Below are 23,127 nucleotides of genomic sequence, written 5' to 3'. Positions count from 1 at the left end.
CTCCTCCATAATCTCAAACTCTTTTGCTATCCCACTTAAAGAGATTAGTAACTGGGGTGTGTCATGCACATCACAGCTTTCATCCAGGGACATATCCCCAAATGCTTCTTTTCTTTCAGGGCAGAGTCCAGCAAGCACTGTTTGATAAACTCCTGATCAGAGAAATGCTTACTGTTTTTTGTGATTTTTGTGGGAAATAACAAATCTGGTCTTTACTGTGTTTTACTGTGTCTTGGATGTGTAAAGCTTGAAAAAGTCTTTGTTTTTTTGCACCGTTGTTAGCAAAGATTCAGATGTCCCACTCTGCATCAGTTAAATTCTTGTGTTACTCTGCGTGTTTAGTTTCATAAAAGCGATTCAAATTGTAATCCTTAAATGCAGCATTCTGCTCTTTAAAAACTATGTGCACCACTTTACCTGTGACCAGTAAATGAATGAAATTTGTGATTTCCCATTGACGCACAGGCCAGTTGTGAACAACCAATGGGCTACTTTGGCTCCAAATCTGTTATAGAGAGTAGACATGCACCAGGAGCAGGGGCAAGGTGGACACACCAGAAATGGTCTCAGTGGGGCTCAAACTGAGGCCCCCCTGCCGTAACCATAGCGGTCCCCAACCCCTGGTCCACGGACCCATGCCGCTCCGTGAGTCGTTTGGTACCGGGCTGCGAGAGTTGAGGCTCAGGTGTGAAATTTTTGGTTTTCAGGGTTTTTATGGTTAACTCTGTTTCCCTGGGTCTTTTCCCGTGTTGTAGTTGTGTGTCTTATTTTGAAAGAAATATTTAAGCGTTACCATAGCGACCAGAGAGCATTAAGGGGCAGAGAGGAGGGTGTTACTCTTAATGTTGTTGGTGCATTTCAGGAGGACGCTGCTAATAAAGTTACACAATTACACAGTGAATTCGCGTTTATTATTATATTTACAAAATACCACTGTTTTTGTCTTGGTTGTATCATTTTATTTTTTGTATTTATCCACGACACCTTAAAGGCCTGTCAGTGAAAATATTGTTTGACATTAAACCGGTCTGTGGCGCAAAAAAGGTTGGGGACCGCTGCCGTAGCCTTTTGGTTTCCTACTCCTGTTTTTGCTCAGGCCGTGTGCTGGTGCTATTGGTCTACATTCATGTTTACGTGGGTGGTATGTTCACATGCACCCGTTTTTTTTTTTTTTTTTTTCCCCAGCAGAATATTGGGTTATTTACTTCACCAAACAATGGGTCTACTTTTGTTGCTGATTTGCATAATTTGATATTTGTTGTAGCTTGAAAATATTAATGAAATTCTGAATGCAATATTTACAATTTAAGGCCTTTTTTAAATTTAATTTGTGGTGGATATTCATGCTCCAACAAGGACAATTGATTAGTGGTACTGTATCACAGCTGTTTGGTTTTCATTTACTGGCAAAGTCTGGTATTCTGCCAAATCAAGAAATGCAGACAGTCGGTCTCAGAGTTATCCAGCACTCTGAAGCTAAATAACAATGCACTCTGTTTTCTTCTCTGTTGTCCGTGACTCTTGAGGACATTTGCATTAATACACCTTCCGTGCCCTCAACACAGCAGTTGGTATTATGTGGTTATGCCTTTGTCTGAGACCTACATAAACTCTAAGGAAATATATTTTAATTATTTTTAAACTACTGCTTGGGTGTGAAACTAGAACAACCTTTTCTACCACCCACTGGCTACTGCTCATGTCTGGTTGCTGTCTGAAGACATTTTCTGTTTGTCTGTCATTGGGTTTTTTTTAAACACTTCATTTAAAGATACAGCACACATGAGCGCACAGTAGCAAGTGAACACACATACACACACTCCAGGCATTTTGTCAGCAAAATGGATTAACGTTTTGGTATTTTGCTGAAATGCTGACAGGAATGAAAATATTGTGTCTCCAGTTCTGACAACGTGCCTTGGAAATCAAGCAGTGAAATGCAAAACTTGCTAAAATATGCAGCTGCCAGGAGACATGACATTGCCCACAAAAAAAGGTTGACTGCAAATTAAGATACTCTCTATCTGAATTCATGTAATAAACTGGTACAATTTGTGCATGATTAGGTCAACTGCAGTGAAATGTAGTGGGGGAAAAAAAGCATCACATTGTTTTGAAGCATCAAGTTGAGCTGAGAAGCAGCCATGTAACCTTCATAGGGATAGGCCGCAACTCCCCTTCATAGATATTCTATTAATGAAGTCGGGTACAACATAAAAGGAGGGGCTGGATTAGAGACTGGTAGCAAAGCTGTCTGCAAGTCAAAGCAGTATGAATAGTGGACCCCAAATGAGAGTCATCCACACATTCACACACTGGTGATGGCAAGCTACATTGTAGCCACAGCTGTCCTGGGGCGCACTGACAGAGGCGAGGCTGCCAGACACTGGCGCCACCGGGCCCTCTGACCACCACCAGTAGGCAACGGGTGAAGTGTCTTGCCCAAGGACACAACAACTGAGACTGTCGGAGCCGGGGCTCGAACCGGCAACTTACTGATTACAAGACGAACTGCCAGCTCTTGAGCCACGATCGTCCCATGTTTATATTTTTTACCTCAGCCACTGTGCATGTGTGTTATTTAGTGTTACTGAGCTGCAGCCCAGGAGGTAGAGCAGGTCATCTACTGTTCAGAAGGTTGCCGATTCAATCCCTGGTTCCTCTAGTCTCTATGCCAAAGTATCAATGGGCACGATACTGAATCATAGATTCCCCCCTGATGTGAATGTTGGATACAAAAAGTGCTTGTATGAATGGGTGCTTTGAGAGCTCAAAGAGAGTAGAAAAGTGCTAAGAACCAGTCCATTTATTCACTGGACCTGAGCTAGATAAATTTCAGTAAAAATCATAAAATGGTGGCTTTGTAAAAGTTTTGGCAGGTAGTTTTCACATTCTCTCATTTTTCAGCTGTTCTTATGTGTAGCATTACATATGGATCTTTTGCAAAGTGGTAAAATACTACAGAAGTACTGTAAATGTGTATTTTGAGCATTTGTTTTTAGCTTTCACGTAAGCAGATTTGCTCTCTTGTTTTTGTGTTTTGGGAAGGCTAAAGAAAATACATCAACCTTTACATTGCCAACTGAAGAAAGCCAAAGCTTGTCTGCTGCAGTTATCAAGTTGTGACTCTACAATGACTGTTTAGTTGCAGGGACTCATTTTCTGTGACAGTTAACTTTGCAGCATTGTTGTAAACCTATTTCCTTTTAATTAAAATAAACAGCAAAACCATAAAAAATATTACAATAGATCTGTAATAAATTCAGCTGCCGTCTTTAATGCAACATTGATGAAGATCTCTCGAAGTTAGATTGTCCTCTCTGAAGCCACTAAGGCATCAGCCTTCAGACTCACTCCATCAGGCAGACACCCACATTTACTGCAGCTCAGAGAGGAGCATCGAGATAGAAAGCTGCTAATTACTAAGTTCATGAGGCGGATAAAGCTGCGCGCAGGCTTTAAATATCAATAAGTATGTGCTACACATTTGCTAACTGCTATTCAGCTGGTCTGATTGGACGGAAGCTTATCTCAATTCAAGCAGATGGTGGCAGTTTATTTGATAATGATGTGCAGAATGCATTGTAAAGGGCAGAGGGTCAGTGAAGGAAACAAAACACACTGAGCAGCCCTGATAGTGCAATCATGTTAATTTCCCTGTAGATTAGCTTTATCTCCTGGTGCCTGTTTATCTTTCGTGGTTATTTTGTAGAATACATCATTTAAACAAAGTCTGTGACGTAAAGATAGCAATTCAAATAATCTGTCACCAAAAATTAAACCTGTAATAGTCAAAATAATACCCACAATTCACCAGAGACCCTGATTAGTTATATGTTGCTGTAGTATTAACATTATACCAAATAAGATGCAAAAAATCTCAGGAAGTGAATCAGCTTCAGTTAAGTTGTCTGATGAAATTTGCTTGCTGGTTTGCTGCTTTGTGGATTAAAAGGTTAAAAAGGTTATGGAGACATTCTTTTTCTTTTTTCTTTTCCACATGCGGATTTTACATGCTGTTGAAGCTTCCACAACGGTATCCTGTGATTTTCCTTTGACCAGAGGACACTAGTCCCGAATTTCACCTTGAACAAATTCAATAAGAGTTTACGGACCCTGGGGTGAAAATGGGCCCACAGTGGTTTAGCTGAAAGTAGGACAGATTACCACGGGGAGCCTGATCTGGGTTGGATGGTGCCCTGCAGGTAGAAACTCACATGAAGCCGCTGGCTCTGCCAGCTGCGTCTGTATGACTTTAAATAGACGTTGACAGCCAGCAGGAGAACTTGCCTGTTGGCTGCCAGTTGTGGCCTAAATGTACTTTGTCACAATAAAGATGATTTATTTAAAAACCACACAGAGCATGGCGGGGGCAGTATTTCAAGCCATCATGGAAATTAGGCCTTCACTTTCCACTTTTTGTTTCCAGCGGCGAGAGCTTAACGGAGCTGTCAATGGCAGTCCTAATGGATGCTAATTCATCCTCCAGAGCTCATCATAAATACCGAGCTCTCTGCCCGTTGTGTAAGCAACGAATGGCATCATCATTACTGCAAAAGCGCAGTGCACTAACCACTTCTGTTTTATGACTCAGAAAAGCTGTGTGCTTCGTGCCATTATGGACTGGAAAACATACCATTCAATTTTCATTATTTGACAATATGTTTTGCAGGCTTGCAGCAAACCTATCAACAGAGGATACTTTTTTTTTTTTTGCCTTTTTAGCTACACATTCCTAATCCTGCCTTTTTGATTAAACTAATGTAATGACAGAGTTAACTCAAAGATTAATGTTAAGTATAGGAAATGTCTGTGATTTTAAGATCCCACCATATAGAATATGAAGCACAGCTGTGACTGTAATGTTTGATTATATGTATAAAAGGGGCCATAGTGATATAGTTAATTATGCTCAAAGATTTTGTGTTACACAGGAGATGGTGGTCACCATAAAAGTGTTTTAAGTACATTCATTTAAATTTAATATGTTTGCAAATGCTCATGTTATGGTGTCAAACACTCTGCATAACAACGTACAAAGTGTTGTTATATATGTTATAAATGTTATATTATTTTAAATTATTAACTGAAGCACATTAAGTAGTGCGCCTGTCATCCTGCTCAACAGTGTGTTAAAATTTAACTCGGGTAATTCAGATTTATGATGTGGCGAGGTACCGATGTCTGGAACAGGTATTTGGAAAAAAATGAGGAAACGTGTAAATTGCAGGAGAGATCAGGCCAAAAGACACAGATGTATCAATTTAAAACAGACAAATAACAGATGTGCAGCAGAAACTCACTCCTTGTACCAGTTCAGAAAGTGGACCTGAACGCAGAATATGAGTCAGAAATGTGTAGCCATTTTTTTCTTGTTTATTTTTTTTTAAGAGAATAAAGATGAGATAAAATTTCAAGCTCACCTTTAAAAAAAAAAAATTCTCTGTGTTTTTTTTTCTGTTTACAGACACAACTATGTTAATATGGATGATGTGTTAGGAACAAAAAGATAACAGAAATAAAAATTATCATCCCACAGCGGGCTGAATTCAAAGACACCCCAAAAACCATAGTGAAAAAATGATGTGCAAGGCTACTCACAATGGTACTTAATAGTTTGTATGGCCCCCACGTGTTTGTATGTATGCCTGAAAAGTCTGAGATGCAACCTGATGGTGTTGGACAAAGCGAAACATAAAGTCCCAGAGGTGGATTTAGGTGGATTTAGGTCAGGCGAGCGTGGGACACACTGCACCAGGGAAAGGTTTGACAATGGGCCCAAGAATTTCATACCAATTCCTAATGGCAGCCAGGGTGCTGTTGTTTAGCCTGTAGAGGTCAGTCCATGCTACCTGTAGTGACACTGACCCTAGCTAAATGCATAACTAGTGAAAAAACAACAATTTCTTTTCAAAAATGTAGGTGTTTTGGAAACTGGAAGTGCAAAGCAAAAGATGGATCTATCTGAGAAACTAAGTGAGACTGCACTCTCATATGGTAGTGAATTCTAGGAAGCCCCAATCTAAATCTCAGTTTTCCTCCATTTTGGCTCTAATTGGGGTCATAATTAACAAAAACAACATTGTTTCATTCAATAATCTATAACTCTATAATTTGTATAATCTAGCAACTGAGATCTTAAATTCAAACGTAGATTAAAAGAACAGTGGGTTAATTTTCCTATAGACTTAGGTAGTTGGCCCTACTCTTCAAACAAAAAAGACTATTCCACTACTAGGATAGGACATACAAAGAATAAAGCTACACAAAGAAAGTGTTTACCACAAGAAGACACAAAATGATCCAGCAGACACAAACACCGAGGGGAAAATGGACAAAGGAAACACAAAGAAAATAGGAGGGAGGAGATCTTACAATAATAAGAATAAGAATGAGAACAACAACAAATTCCTGAAAACCACGGCAATGCTCAGTTCAAAAATATCTCCAATTGAATTTTCAGATAAATGAAGGGATTGAGTGAGATTTTCAGAGCTAAGACAAATGACTATTCTGTTTAGCTTTTAAAATGTTTACATTTTTGAGATGCATAGTACTTGATAATTGTTTAAACACCACAGCTGCATACTGTAAACTACATTTATCCAACTTAGAAATAATAAAGATCACCAAGAAAGCCAATCTGATTCATCATGACCCCATTAATTTAAGGGGTGAAGATGACTTTAAGCTCATACCTGCAAGCTGACGTCAGGACAGTTCAAGTTTAAATTTTCAGCAGTTTATTCCAGTTTTCATACCTCTTTAGATTCAGCTCACAACAATGACTCTGGTCTCCCTAACCAAATCAGATGAAAACAGTCTAAAAGCCTCCATAATCCATTAAATGTAGTTTGAGAGTGGTAAAACAAAGAAATCTGTGCTTTTTGAATTAAATGTTGCTAAATTAGGAAACAGCCCTAATTCAGCCGTTAATGTCACAAACCATTAATGGCACGCAGAGAAGGGATGTTTTTTTTTTTTTTGGTGTCAGGAATGAGAGCGTGCCTGCACTCCACCATGTTGGTTCAGAGTGAACACAGAGAGTCTGGCTCAGACAGATAATCCCAGGAAATGCGTTTGCCATGAAAAGAGCAAAGAAGCCTTTCCTCTGATGCTTTTACTGTGATTTGCCTCTATGGAAGTCTCTCACCCCTTCCCCCTTTTCCTCCACTCTTCATGAAAAGATGCCATTCCCCCCCCTCTGTGATTGCTGTGATATTGAGTCACCCAGAGACTAATCTTGGAAATAATAGAGATTAAGCTTTTCCTCGTTTTTTTTCTTACCGTGCTGTAATTTCTTCAGCTCATAATCTTTTATCCTGTCTCAGTATGGGTTGGTTGGCTGCTGTGACCTACACTTTTAGCTTTCCTGCATAGAAAAAGAATGTGAATGCTGATTAGCGAGCAGGGATTGGTTCATTTCGAAAGGTGGATTTACATTTATAGTATCAAGAAAGGAGTGAACAATACTTGTGTCAGTGTTGAGCTTTGAATTTCTCCACATGCTGCAGTGTATGTGTGCACAAGGCTATAGGAGTGAGGCCCTTCATTTAAGGATTTAATTTGGGGAAAGGAGAAATGCATACCAAGATGCTGCCCGACTCCCAAGAACAATGCTGGGCTGTTTGATGCAACAACTGCTGCTGTCATTAGATGATATGCACTCACCCAAGAAGCATTTTAACTAACCACAATGATAGGAAAAGGGTTTAAATGAGGGAAAATGTTCTTTTGAGTGTTGCAAATGAAGCAAGTTAGTTATCAAATTTGACCAAAATGTTCTAGTAACACTCGAAAAGCTGTGAAGAGCAATATCGTCACTTTATTTCACTCCATTCATGTGTAAACACAAAGATGGCTCATTTGTTTTCTGCCTTGCATGTTCCCGATGCTCTTGGCCAATAAGATGCCAATCCTCTATGGTCCTCTTTATGCCTAGAATTGCAAAAGCATGAGGAAAATACACAGGGGAAGCTCATAAAGCTTGTCTGCATACATGCTGCTGATCAGCTTTCATTTGAATGAATTCAATTTTTACTCAGTATATCCATGATCAAGTTTAAGGGTATATTCCCCTTACTCATAGGTGTGATAAAATAATTTAATCATGTTTTTTGGTTTATGTAAAATCTTTTGAAAGCTTTCCTGTGGTGTTTGTCCAGGCAGACAGTACCACCCTCTTCCATTCTGTCAAACAATTCAATTTAATTTAGTTTTATTTATATAGGACCAAATCAGTCATCTCAAGATTTATATTGTAACAGTAACAGTATATTGTAACAGTAATAGGGAGAAAACCTCAACAATCAGACGACCCCCAGTGAGCAACCACTAGGTGAGAAGGAAAAACTCCCTTTTAACAGGAAGAGACCTCCAGCAGAAACAGGTGCAGGGAGGGGGCGGCTATCTGCTATGACCCGTTGAAAGTGAAGAGGGGGTGCCAGAATTTAATAATAACAAATGATTTAAAGCAAAGTGGTGTATGAACACAGAAACGGTGAAAAGAAAGATTCCTGAAAATCAGAATCTGAATATTTTGTTAATCCCAAGGGGAAATTGCTACATAATAGCCTCCAAATTTAAATATGACCGATAGAAAAAAATATGTTAGAAAACGGTAGTATAAATATGAAACCCAGAAAAATATCAACTGTAATATTTTGAAATAAAAACTGCAAAACTGTATAAAGTTAAGCAATTTTATTTGCAAAACATACAAGATAATGTAAATGAAAATAATTCAGGTGTCAGTCTGTAATCATGACTGGAGGACTTTTAGAGTTTGACAGCTACACGGTATCCTGTGGCTTCGTGGTGGCATGAGTCTTCTGCTTAATGTGCTCACAGCACAGCATGGAGATGTTGTGAAGGGTTTTCCAATATTGTCTGCAAGCTCCACCCCCAGTATGTCACTGGCCTTTTGTTGAGTTTGTCAAGTCTGTTGGTGTCTGCTGCCCCAGCACACCACAGCATAGAAATACTGGCCACCAGAGACTCCTGCGAATCCTCAGGAGCTGGCAGATTATTAAGTATCTCGGCAGCCTCAGAAAGAGACCCCTATGCCCCTGCTTGTACAGGGCTTCTGTGCTTTTTATGAAGGCCAGTTTATTGCCCATGTGAACACTGAGGTATTTGTAATCCTCTACTGTCTCCACACAGACCCCATGAATGGAAATAGGTGTCACTGGTGTTCTGGTCCACCTCATCCTCACAACCAGTTAACAACAAGGTCATCAGTGCAATAACTGCACATCTTAAAATCTGCTAATAAGTTGTATGTTCTTCAGACCAGAAATGCAGACTTTGGGGTCGATCTCGAGTCTGGCTACCTGGTTTGTAAAACACAGAGCTGATAGGGTTTTAAAAAAAATGCTGTTTAGATATCAAAAGACTTATTTTGTATCATGTAAGGGATATATGAATATTAATAGCATATTAGTGCCAATGTAAACATAGTCACTGGTAATGATGCTTTAACTGTGTTTATTAGAAGTGTTTCATAAACTAAATTCTTCTCTGCCCAACCTAATTACACAGTAATTGAGTTCACGAGTTTAGGGTTGTAATTTTAAAGTTACGGTGTTTTATTTCTTAACGCTTACAGAGCCATACTGTTTAACACATTCCCATTATGACCGGATGAAACAATGTGAACATGGCATTCGTTTGTTTTGTCCAGTCTGCCAGAGTGAATCTTTTGAGATGCTCTCTGGACGTAAATGAGATGGGTAATTTTGAAACAGACAGGTCCCGTCAAAAGCACGTTCTTCTTGTCGGCAGATGTTGTACAGATTCTCACAGCTGATGGCAGTTTCTAGCTTGTTCAGCACCAAACGCAGTTAATTAAACGTCTCGCCCTGATGTGTTTTGTGAATATATGCATAGGAGATTAATAAGATCAATTACAGATTTGTGTAGGAGAGGGAATCGTTGTCCCCAAAAGTCATACTGACAGGGAGATTAAGCACATCAGTCTACTGGAGGGGGGGAAAGGGTCTGTCCTCTGCCTGTGATTGCCTGTTACTGTTCTTCTTTCGCTCTCTCATTTGTTGCTACTTTGTCATTCACTCTCAATACGGTGTTAATTCAGTTCAAATCACTTTATTGACACCAGTGACACAAACAGTCCTGGTGGAGCATGTAAATGAATTTGGAATTAGAAAACAAAAGTGTGTGTTTTATGCATGCATGATATTCAGGGAGATTAGCACATTAAAATCGCAGGATCAAGTAAATAGTGACAATCAGCTCTAATCACTCCTTATTTCAAATTCTAATTCCAACAAATACCTGGCGCAGTGGAGTGGCTGCAAAGCATCAAATAAACAGAGGGTGTGGTTGGTGGTCGTTGTCAAATTTTATGTTCGTTTGTTGGCTTATTGTTGATTTTTTATTTTATTTTTTTTATTGCTAATTCAGTGCTAATTTGTGCTGCACCTCTATATTTGTCTCAACACGTGGAGTCATTTGGTAGCCAAGACTTGCTATTCTCTGCATCTTTACTGAGTTTATTGTGTTCACTTCTCTTTATGTTTATCAGTTTCAGTTTGTTTAGTTGTGTTTCTGTCCAGCTTGATATTGCATAAGCATCTGAGTACCTCAGTAGCTGCTGATAAGATGTGGGAATTTAATCTTTAAGCAATGTGGTTATCATTTTCATTTCAACTTCATCCAGGCGGGGTCCCCCTTGACAGGTCGCCATTGTGTTACAGGGCTAACACAGAGAAACCATTCACATTCACACCTGTGGGCAATTTTCAGATTAATCATCAATTAATCTAACTGTGTGTCTTTGGACGGTGGAAGTTAGAGTAACTGGCCAGATGGTGGATTCAAACCCAGGATATTTATGCTGTAAGGCGACAGTGCTGCCCCATTTTTAATTTTATTTGTTATTATGATAATAATTTCAGTTTGATGCTTCAAGAGGGGAAAAAAGTTGAGATTTTCTCAACTTTAAGGCAAACAATTGAAGCAACTACCAATGAGAATGAAGGACAATATTGATTGACATGTGATGGGGCAGTAAATACATTAGTGTTATTTAATGAGCCATACAACTCTTCATTAGCAGCCAAGCAGCATGTGATGACTGGATTGCCTTCTGTGTGAACGCAGTTTATCAAATGGGTACAAATATGCACATCATTTCATGCTCTGCTAAGATCATGAACAAAGACAGTGTTTACATTGTCACTGTGAGCAGCTGACTTTTTAATTTGATAGGTGGTACCTGCACTACATGACACACCAACATAAGCAAGAATTATTGTCATTATTGGAGTATTGTTGCATTGTTGCAACACCCGCCAGCCATCGAAATTTGCAAATAAATGTTCTGATAGTTTTGTTTGGTTTGTTTTGGGGACTGGAAACTTTGTGGTTTCTGTGATCTGTTTGAAGTCTGAGTTTGAGTGAACAGTCATGTTTGAGCTGGCTTTGGCTGAAAAGGGTAAAAAGTCTGTATGGTGAGCGAAACAGAGATTGCCAAATTGATATGATCTGAGAACGATTTAGTTGAGATTGCGCGGTCTCTAACTAGGCACCGATTATCCAGCGCACAAAAGATTTCCATGAAGTCTTAATATGTTTTTACATTTGCAGATCCTGTTGTGTGCAGCACTAGCTGGCCCATTTTATCATGCTTCTGTTACTGTCCAGTCTTCATAGAAACTACTGCTTCCACAGTACCACAGAACAAGTACAGTGCATTATTAGAATTATAGTATCATCTTGGGCCTCAAGGATTTCTTCATGAGACCTCCCTGCAGCATGCAGTGTATGTGCAAGCATGAACTTTACTCTTTCACGTGTTTATAGCCTTCATTACTTTCCTATAAAGTATCTAATTATATCCAAACAAATTCTGGCAGGTTTCTTTACTTTAACATTTTCACAGTAAGAAGAAGGTGCCCCGAGGCTTTTGCAGTGGCAGGCAATGATAAAATAAGACAGGCTGTGGTGTCCACTGCTTCTTTATTTTCTGCCGTCTTCATTAAACACTTGGGCACCTGTGCAGGACAATAAATCACTCCCTAAACTCTCTTTACATGCCTACTAAAAGCTTTCCTTCTGCAGTATTAGTCATATCATTTCTTTTCACATATCATTCTCCAGTTTGTTTCTCTTTCCAGTCTCCCCTTTGGTTTCCTCTGCTCTTCTCAAATACTTTAGAAAATAGGACCAGATTAGTAAAAGCATGCTAATGCTCAAGGACTCTCAAACCGCCTCATCCCCAGAGATAAATCCTGAAATTTAGACTTAAAAGAAGCAGAAAATTGAGGAAAATTGCCTTCTGGTTGCTAAGCTTTTACTGAAATATAACATCATTAAACTCCAACATTATGATTGCATCTATTTAGAGAAAATGTTTAGGTGTTTATGAATAAGAAATTTTAAGGAAGTTTCTTTTGGCGTTATGTCACAACAGTCACTCACATTACATTTTATATAATTGCCATTTATTTAATTCCTTTCTTCAGATTCTCTGTCATTCAAAAAGTTATGCTTAATATGTGTTATCATCATGTGCTGGAGATAAGCCTAATGTACATTATATTTTACTTTATCTTCTCTAAATCCATAATTAGTCATTTCTCTTAATCCTCCATCCTCAGTCGTGCAGGTTGATCATTTTCAGTCCTACACAGGCAAAGCTCTCCTTTTTTCTTACGCTATATATAAAAATATTGTGTTTTTAATTTTGCCTTTTTTAAACCTCTTTGTCAATAACATGGTTTATTTTCATCACAGGGTAAAGTTTCTGTAACAAAGTTCTGAAGCCAGTTTTATATTACATTCTAATATTTTACACACAACCTTTTTAGCCGAACAACCTCCGGACTTTCCATACACAGCCACGACAAACGATCTGTAATCACCATGCTTATGTAAGAAACTGTGGCTATTAATGCGAACACACTAATGTTACTCTGGGGCTAGACAAAGGTCACTGCCATGTTGCTCTTTAAAGAATGTGCAGTCTTAAAGCATTTAGGCCAACTACAGTTAAGTGTGTTGAGACAAGAGGTCACGTGGAAGGAGATTTTAAAGCAGAAAGTGCTGGTGAAATTCCAGTGAGATGTAAAGTAATGTATGCATAAGATGGTGAACGTGTACATCAAACCTCATTACGATTCTTTTTCTCTGTATGTTGACTGAGCTGTTTGCTTGTTCAGACAAAGAACCGAGACAATCACAGATACTAAAGGGCAAAGACATTTGTCAGGATAAACTATAGACTTGTAAAGCAGGAAAAGGCCACACAAAGCATTTCATCATTTGTCCCTCACTATTACTAAAGTCATTAAAGCTTTACCGAGTGAATCATTCACTGTGGATAAGCGTCTCAGTCTCAGATATGTGCTAAAATCACTCTTTATCCTAGTTTGTGTAGAACGATGTGCAGCTTTGGGGGCCTAAAATGAAAAAGGCTGAAATAGAAATTTGTGTCTTTTCAGAATTTATTCTGATTTAATCATCCCTGCTTTAGGAGCACTATCCCAGAACCAAGTCCACCCTCTCTTGGGCTCCCTGCCCATGCCAGGTCGATCCCTTCAGCAGCACACTCATGCCCAGCTGGAGCACTTCTTGCCGCTCAGGGTCAACGGCTCCTCGCCGCTTAGCCTCTTCCCCAATTTTAACACGGTAAGAACCCATTCTGCTTTTCTCTCTTACATGTATCACATACTGCAACTTTGGCTCCTTGACCATTTACATCTTTAGGTTTATCATTTACCATGCATTTGTTATAGAAACAGTCATTAGTCACAGTTTGCACATTATATTTTATGATGTTGTAGACAGTGCTGGACATATGCTTATTTGCCTTCTTGCCAAAAGTTGCCTGTACACCACCACAGTGGATTTGAAATCACTATGTGATTGAAGTGCAAGCTTTAAGCTTTAGCTCAACGAGGTTAACAAAAAAAAACTGAAATCATTTTCAGGAATCGACTCAAACGAATATTTAAATATAAAGATTATTTTGAATATTTAAATGATAATCCCCGCAGTTAATGACTGCATGAAGTCTAGAACCCCTGGACATCATCAAAGGCTTTTCTCTTCTCATCACTGCAAGTTTCTACAAGGTGCAAGTTAATTTTGATTTTATATAACCGAAATAATCATTTTTACAACTGTGCGGGCTCTTTTAGAGAATTTTGGAATAAGTCTAATCCGACCAGTGCTCTGCACCTTGCTGTAAACCCTCTGTATGTCCATTCTTGCCTTTTTGCTGTCTTCTGTGGTCTTTCTGATTTTGGTTCTTCAGCCTAATGATGATGATGGCCTCCCTTATTTACACTGATATCAATTTGAGCCTTATATTAAAAATGACTATTTAAAGCTATAAAATACAAATTCAGTACTTTGAATCAACTTCAGATATTGTGTTTGTTTTATTTGTTACTAAATAACAACGGGACAGGCCTCACATGAGTATGAAGCTGCTTGCTGGGCAATTGTAAGATTATTTTTAAGGTTCTGAAAATGTTGGACTATTTATAAAAAGTTAATGCTAAATTTTTGTAAAAACCCTTTGAAATAACGGTGAGAGTCTGCACTTCAGCCACACTGAAATCATGTATACAGAAGCACTACAGAAAATGTTTTTTCTTTTTTGGATCTAACTTTAGGTGGATTTAATATCTTTGCTGCAGACAAATAAAAGGGATGAACTTTTATGTAATTATTCACAAGAAAGTGAAAAAGTGTATTTTTTCTACAAGGTCTGAATATAACTTTTATACTTTAAGTAAAAGTCTGCAAAAATTTAGAAACTCAGGACAGCCACTTGTGATGTCAGCATACAGGAAAAAAGCACCAAAATTAAGATGAACAAATACATTCGGATGATTTTTTATTTACCATGTTATCATTTTCTATGTGAAATACTTAACATTTTTTAACAGTTTAAACAGTTATGTGAAAGCTCATGTCATCATCAGGTCAAATCATCAAACATAACTCAGAATTCTAACTGAATTTTGCTTGAGCTTCACAGCCACGTTATACTTTATTTTTAACTTGCAATCATAAACATACATGAGAAATTCCAAATATAAAACCTCTGTCTGGCACATAAAACACGTGTTTTTTGGGGGCGGCTTTTATAGTCACAGCTTAAACCTGTAATGAGTAAAGTCTGAGGAAAGTGCTAAATGTATCAGGCAGGTGGGAGGCTGGATAAATATTCATCTCTGACAACTAAAGCTAAAAATATGGCTGAAATATCACAGCTTTACTGTGGGGATTAAAAACATGCTTATATTCAGCTCGTATTTAGAAAAATATACACAGTTTGCTGCCTTTACATAATTTACACAGAATGTTAAAAACAGACTTACAGCTCTTTCTATCAGAAATCTACGTTTATCACACGCGGCACAGTATTTTTTTCAATCACAGGAGGACGCTAAGCAAAAATCTACAACCTTATTTAATCAAAGTAATCAGCAAAATCAGCACTGATTCATAGTTAATCTGAAATACGGAGGTAGAAATGTGGGTAGTTATTTTGTACATCTGTGCAGATTTAAATCCTTGTTAAAGGAACACATTTTAACAACAAATAAATATGCTCCATTTTGCAAATAAGATCATTAGGAATGCCACCTTTTAAAGGAAATATGCAAAAACATATTTATTTATATTTAATTATTGCACATACAAAACAAAATCTCAGGTCCTGGATTATAAAATTCAATAATTTGGTGTATATGTGTATGTTTCACCTTATAGATGGACCCAGTGCAGAAGGCAGTGATCAACCACACTTTTGGCATGACTCCACCCAAGAAAAAACCCATTATCTCCTGTAACATCTGCCACCTGCGCTTCAACTCTACTGTAAGTGCTGTAACTCTACTTTTCCTCGATGTCACAAAGGAAAGTTTGTTAGCATCTAGAATGCAACCTTAAAATAACCTGAAATCATCTCTCGTGCACCACAAGAAGATAGAAAATCTCCTCTGACCACATAGCTGGAGGTTTTTTTAGCCATTAAAGATAGTAAATCATATAATTTTTTGCAGCACGAAAATACATTTATGCCCATAGCTTTTCCAAACACTCCTCTGAAGTTCTTCTTTTTACCATTTTTTGCAGTCAACACAACATCTACATATTTTCAAATAATGTAATATTTTTTGCATCCCAAAAATGATCTTATTCCTGCCTATCTGTCTTATCACTCTGCTTGTTACATTTCTATCCTCTCTATTTTCAAATCACAGGCCACTTTAAAGGAAACCAGTCTGCTAGTTCTATTGCCTTTTATTCCTTATCACATTTTATTCATATTCATTTGACTCCAATGCCTATGGAGTTCATTTATACATATTTGCATTTATATTGTTAAGCGGTAACAGGGAGAATGACAATGACTCTGCTTTTTTGTGAAACTTTAAAGAAGCAGGACACTGGTCCAGGCTGATTATCCTACTACTCTTGCTTCCTAATCTCCTTTTTCTGTCTCTGCTCTTTACTTTTGGGTGCACAGTGATGGAATCTGTTTTCTAGCTAACAGGCTCTCTCCTCCCTTTGTGGTACCTGCAGCTGTGCTGAGAGTGCTGGTTGACCCAGGAGTTGGATGCCAGGTTGCAGGCAGGTACCGGATCCCAACAGGGGGCAGAACAGTCCAGCAGGAATTTGCACTTCACAATTAAAGAGAAAGTCCAGAATAGCTGTGTAGCACTTTTTATGCTCATTGTTTGTGTAGTGCTTAAAAAAGTTACAGCTGAATAATTTTTTGCAGTTTTACATCCTACTTTTCATGCTGGACACACAGCTTCAACTTGCCATCGGAAAATGGGATTTAGCCACACCCAGTTATGCTGGTTAAACTGTTATTTTTACTTGCAGTTGAATTTCTATTGTTTTACTGATTAGATGTTGCAGTAAATTGATAACATCTGCTAAGCTTTGTAGCTTTTCATTACCTGTGCACGTCTTAGCATCTTTTAGCCCATTGTTTTGGTTTTCTAGCATTTTGGATTGCTCTTAACAGTTTCATATTGTTTTTTTCATACAATAACCTTTTTTAGTTAACAAAGAGGCTTAAAGGTCAAGATCTGCAACTAGCTTGTGGACATGGCGGTGTATTCAAATGCTAGAGCGCTTTCTCAGGAGTTGGTGGAGAGAATTCAGTGTCTTATGGTTCCTATGTCCTTCTTTTGCACACATTTCATGGTAAGGTCTTGCTAGTAGAGCGGCTTTTTAGCACTAATGAGGATGTGAATGTATCCCTAATGGGAAGCTCAAGCAGTTTGTCCAGTATGAAGTCAAATAAGGATGACTGTGAAAGTAAAACCTTTGTGGGATTGGTGTAAAAATTCCAGATTATTCCTTTAAAGCTGCTGAACTCACTAAAAAGCATGAAGGTCTGACAGATCAGCAGATCATATATGATATGACCTAATTTTTCTGCTCCGTAGACAGTTGCTTGTTGTGTGTGAAGAGCATCACTGATGTGACAAATGCATAAAGCAGCTTGAATGAAGGTCATCGGTCTCCTTCAGGTGTCTCTAACTGAAGATCTTGGTCTTGCAGTCCTGGGATTCTTATTCCATGCGTTTTTCTTTCAACGATGCTATGGTGGAACATGGTGAACTCATACTACACTGGCATGCCAGATAGTATGGCAGTATGCAGATGACAGCAGAGTCGTCCGCCTGACTCAGTGGAAAATCACGCTGAATGGTTGGTGTGCACTGACATTCAACGTAGCCAAAGGGCTTGTATACCCTTTGCTCAGCCCTCCATTCCCAACCACACACTTTGACCCATGGTGCCACCCTTTCTGTTTGTGTAGGAGTCCAAGCTTTATGCAAAGTGTTGACAGGGAGACCTCTACCCCACCACTCTATGCACAATCTGTGCTCACCTAAAGATCATGTCTGCGCACTATGAATTTGAATGTGCATTAGCAAGGGATGTACAGTGTGTGCCTTGAAACTGGTATGGATAATTTGAGCAATTACAAATTATCTAACAGCCTTGTGTGAAGCCAGATACTTGAAGTCTTGTCTCACTGATTCTCCGTTCTTTAGGAAGTGCACTCGTGTCTTTCTTATACAGAAAGGCACTGGGGTTGCAAAAAAATATGTGCTCTTAAAGGATAAGTGTGGTTATGTCATCATATTTTTCTTATTGTTATATAAGTCAATGCCATGAAAAGAACAAAACCATTAAAGGTTATTTAACTCCAATATCTCAGCACTGACCCATGCAGTTTCATTCTGTCCTTTTTAGAAAAGGTTACTTAAACAGCTTTTATTTTATAGAGTCTATTTTTATTTGTTGTATTAGGTATATTGTATTTAAAACACATGGTATGCATACATAAAGAGAGAAAAAAGGATTTTATGTCTCATATTATCATTTACTCATCTAAATGCCAACTTTTAGTATATTCTTATGCAGTATAATTATAAGAATTAAGTATGAATCATGTAACTATTATGCTGCATGAGGAAAATGGCAAATGCAGACATTTAACCTGTTGAAAGCCTACTAGAAGTAACCCTTGAAGCTCTTCTCTGAACTGAGAGGTTTCGGTCATATTTCAGGCCTGCTTAAGGAACAAAATGACTCCATTTGCATCAGAAGTTAGTGAGGGTGGTCCCTGCCTATGCAGCTACCCTTGGAAAAACCCAAGAAACTATTCTAACTGTGGTCAAACCATGTCTTTATTGATATACAGTGGGGCAAAAAAGTATTTAGTCAGCCACCGATTGTGCAAGTTCCCCCACTTAAAATGATGACAGAGGTCAGTAATTTGCACCAGAGGTACACTTCAACTGTGAGAGACAGAATGTGAAAAAAAAATCCATGAATTCACATGGTAGGATTTGTAAAGAATTTATTCGTAAATCAGGGTGGAAAATAAGTATTTGGTCACCTCAAACAAGGAAAATCTCTGGCTCTCACAGACCTGTAACGTCTTCTGTAAGAAGCTTTTCTGTCCCCCACTCGTTACCTGTATGAATGGCACCTGTTTGAACTCATCATCTGTATAAAAGACACCTGTCCACAGCTTCAAACAGTCAGACTCCAAACTCCGCCATGGCCAAGACCAAAGAGCTTTCGAAGGACACCAGGAAAAGTATTGTAGACCTGCACCAGACTGGGAAGAGTGAATCTACAATAGGCAAGCAGCTTGGTGTGAAAAAATCAACTGTGGGAGCAATCATCAGAAAATGGAAGACATACAAGACCACTGATAATCTCCCTCGATCTGGGGCTCCACGCAAGATCTCATCCTGTGGGGTCAAAATGATCATGAGAACGGTGAGCAAAGATCCCAGAACCACACGGGGGGACCTGGTGAATGACCTGCAGAGAGCTGGGACCAAAGTAACAAAGGTCACCATCAGTAACACACTACAACGGCAGGGAATCAAATCCCGCAGTGCCAGACGTGTTCCTTGCTGAAGCCAGTGGATGTCCAGGCCCGTCTGAAGTTTGCCAGAGAGCACATGGATGATACAGCAGAGGATTGGGAGAATGTCATGTGGTCAGATGAAACCAAAGTAGAACTTTTTGGTATAAACTCAACTCGTCGTGTTTGGAGGAAGAAGAATACTGAGTTGCATCCCAAGAACACCATACCTACTGTGAAGCATGGGGGTGGAAACATCATGCTATGGGGCTGTTTTTCTGCCAAGGGGACAGGACGACTGATCCGTGTTAAGGACAGAATGAATGGGGCCATGTATCGTGAGATTTTGAGCCAAAACCTCCTTCCATCAGTGAGAACTTTGAAGATGAAACGAGGCTGGGTCTTCCAACATGGCAATGATCCAAAACACACCGCCCGGGCAACAAAGGAGTGGCTCCGTAAGAAGCATTTGAAAGTCCTGGAGTGGCCTAGCCAGTCTCCAGACCTCAACCCCATAGAAAATCTGTGGCGGGAGTTGAAAGTCCATGTTGCTCGGCGACAGCCCCAAAACATCACTGCTCTCGAGAAGATCTGCATGGAGGAATGGGCCAAAATACCAGCTACTGTGTGTGCAAACCTGGTAAAGACCTATAGTAAACGTTTGACCTCTGTTATTGCCAACAAAGGTTATGTTACAAAGTATTGAGTTGTATTTTTGTTATTGACCAAATACTTATTTTCCACCCTGATTTACGAATAAATTCTTTACAAATCCTACCATGTGAATTCATGGATTTTTTTTTTTCACATTCTGTCTCTCACAGTTGAAGTGTACCTCTGGTGCAAATTAATGACCTCTGTCATCATTTTAGGTGGGGGAACTTGCACAATCGGTGGCTGACTAAATACTTTTTTGCCCCACTGTATACTCAAGTGTCAACACATGGGAAAAGGGGAGGTCGTCAAATGTCATCTTTATCAGGGGAAGAGGTAACAATTAAATCACATAATTATTCCGTTCATTTTCTTCCACTTATTCAATTCAAGGTTGTTGGCTGAGGGGATGAAGGGGTGAGCCTGTCCCACCTGTCATGTGACCAAAGGCAGGTACACCCTGGACAGGTCCCTAGTCTATCAAAGGGCTAAATTAAATTACACGTTTTTAATTTGACATGTCAAGAAAAGTATCGGCTGTCACCAACTTATCCTTTGAGTACTGCTTGTTCTGTATTCATGATGTTTTGGATTGTTTGGTTAAGTTGCTGAAGCAATATTTTGCCAACTAATCTTTGGTAATTTACCATCATATATATATTTCACAATCTATGTAAATGACTCACAGTTAAATTCATAAATAAATAAAATCGAACGAAGTTTCTTTTGTCTCTATTCAAAAAATAAAGTTTGCAAATCAGTCGTCATGGAGATGGCTTGGTTATAAAAGATGTCATGTAAATATTCAGCAGGACACCTATATAAGATTTATTGTATTTATTAATGAAATAATTAGCAAAATTGTTTTTTTTCCCTTTATTTTGTTTCCTAAAGATAATTCTTGTATATTAAATACTAAAATTTAATGTTGTTTGGACGTACAAGTTTTTTTATCCTGCTTCGGCTGTTTTCACTGTTGGTATACTCTGACATGAAGCTGGAAGCAGATCTTCTTCCGTAGAGCTTTGTCTACAGATATCCAGAGTCATATGGGGATCACACATATCTGCATGTGTCTGCTGTCTCGTTGCCACAAATGTGTTTTCTCTTACAGAGGGAGGCACAGAGGTCATTTTGTGTCACAGTGTAACGGACACGGGCCATTTTGTGTCAGAACGAATCAGTGGAAAGATGAGCCAGTGAGCTCAGAGGATGCTCATGAGATGCCATTAGTCCAACTGATGCTCATTTGTGCATCATCATGACAATGATGATTATCAAAATGGTGATGTGATTCTCCCTCAGAGTCAAATGCTTAAACGCATATTTTTTCCCCTAAATTTATAAGAGCATGTGAAGTCAAAGCAGTGGAACAGATGGAACTATTACAGTTTACTGATTTCGTGCTGTCCTTCACTAATTTAATCAGTCATTCTGTGCATATACTCTACGCTGACTTTCCCCTTTGCTTGTTTTGCCCTTGTGTGAACATTCCTCTGTGTGTGTGTGTGTTTGCGTGCGCCTCTGTGTGTATGTGTGATTGCTAGACCCAGGCAGAGGCCCACTACAAAGGTCACAAGCATGCTCGCAAGCTAAAGGCCTTGGAGACCCAGAGGAATCGGCAGAAGAACGGACAGAGTCAATCAATATCAAGCAAAGACAGAGATAGGGACAAGGGTGTGATGGGAGGAGTAACTGGGCCAACAGACTCGCAATCGAAAGACAAAACAGGTATACATTTTTCTTTTCTAAAGCCAGTCCTCTTGCCACGCTCTGAGTAATTAGATGTAATTGGGGAGACGTAAGCACTAAGGCTTGGTAGCTGCCACTCAGCTGGTTAATTACCAGCTATTACCTGTCCTACTATCATTGGATCCGTCAGACAGGTAATTACTCCCATCAAGCTAAGACATTCGGCAAGATGAGGAGCCTTAAAGCACCTCAGCAGAGATTCCATCTACAGAGAGATGTGGTAGTGTTACTGTCAGCTTTTTATTCAACAGTGATACAAGTCCCACATCCAAGTTCCTTATTCCTGTTATTTAATGAGGTGCTGTCACTTTGGACATGTCAAACAGTGTAGAAAATTATGGAAAATCGGTCAGAAGTACGGGTAATATTTGCCCACGAGTATTCTTTTCAAAATCAAACAATGGTCTGGATGTAGCCAGCAGTGGTGGCTAATGGATGTAGCAAAGAATAGCATAGCAGGGTTTCATTTCTTTCCAGCTGCTTTTTTTTTTTTTTAAGATTTACTGCATAGATGGTAGAATTGAAATGTGTCTTTCAGAAAATATTTTTTTTTGTTTTGTTTTGTTTTGTTTTGTTTTTCATATTTTTGCACTGAAAATGGGTTCTGATCTGATTAATTAACTTATTTGTGCTTCAGTAGATCTTGGAGTTCTTCAATGAGAAGGCCAGCAGAAATCATTACCAATTGATCTTTTTTTCCCCCTGTTAATTTTTCACTTATTTCTTCAATGAAATCCACAGACCACAAATCCCCAGAAAAAATATGGGGACATTAGTGCTTACCATTACTGACCCATGTCCTTTCCATACTGTTAACTTTATAGCTATTGGCTGTATAGTTGCATTAACAGCAAAGACTAATGACTTTGCTATTTGCTTTTTTACTTCTTTCTAGTCATTAGTCACTCAACTTCTCATTCTTCCTGACTAAAAACTCACCATCTTTTTTTCTCTCCTCTGTCGGTTTTCCTTTTCATTACTGATCCTCTCTCTTCCATTTTCTTCCAGCGCCTATCAATTTCCCTCTAACCACATAATGATAAGCTTGTTACATTCGGTGGTTGCCATGGTTGTTGATTGATGGTGACAGAGGGAGCTTCGGCAGAGAGAGCGAACGAATGACAGCGAGACGCAGGGACAAAGGAAGAATGATTGAGATGGCAGGGGGGAAAAGCAGAAAAGATATGAAAATTAAAGAGAGATGAGTGTAATATAAGTATAATAGCAGGATTATATGAAAGGATGAGAACAAAGAAAAAGTTGCACAGGGAGGTCAGGGCCTGGTTCTTTTCTAAAGAAATAACTTAAGTCAAGAAAATGCATTATTCATACTT

The 23,127-nt window shown here is 38.9% G+C and overlaps 1 protein-coding gene across 2 annotated transcripts in view; it reads left to right on the top strand.

The window, feature by feature from the left end:
• LOC146568566 (zinc finger protein 385B-like) overlaps positions 1-23,127 on the top strand; it is an 84,869-nt gene that overhangs the window by 57,232 nt on the left and 4,510 nt on the right. For both annotated transcript variants that reach the window (XM_085284667.1, XM_085284668.1), the window contains 3 exons: positions 13,496-13,650; positions 15,748-15,855; positions 21,589-21,772. In XM_085284667.1, the coding sequence (XP_085140793.1) occupies positions 13,496-13,650; positions 15,748-15,855; positions 21,589-21,772 (447 nt within the window). The remainder of the gene's footprint in view (positions 1-13,495; positions 13,651-15,747; positions 15,856-21,588; positions 21,773-23,127) is intronic.

This window comes from Mchenga conophoros, linkage group LG8, assembly GCF_057382185.1.
Source record: "Mchenga conophoros isolate Kocher_MC1m ecotype Shallow Benthic linkage group LG8, M_conophoros_male_GT1.1, whole genome shotgun sequence".
NCBI classification, from domain to species: Eukaryota; Metazoa; Chordata; class Actinopteri; order Cichliformes; family Cichlidae; genus Mchenga; species Mchenga conophoros.
Note: the sequence above shows the minus strand (reverse complement) of the source record. Positions and strands in the feature narration are given on the sequence as shown.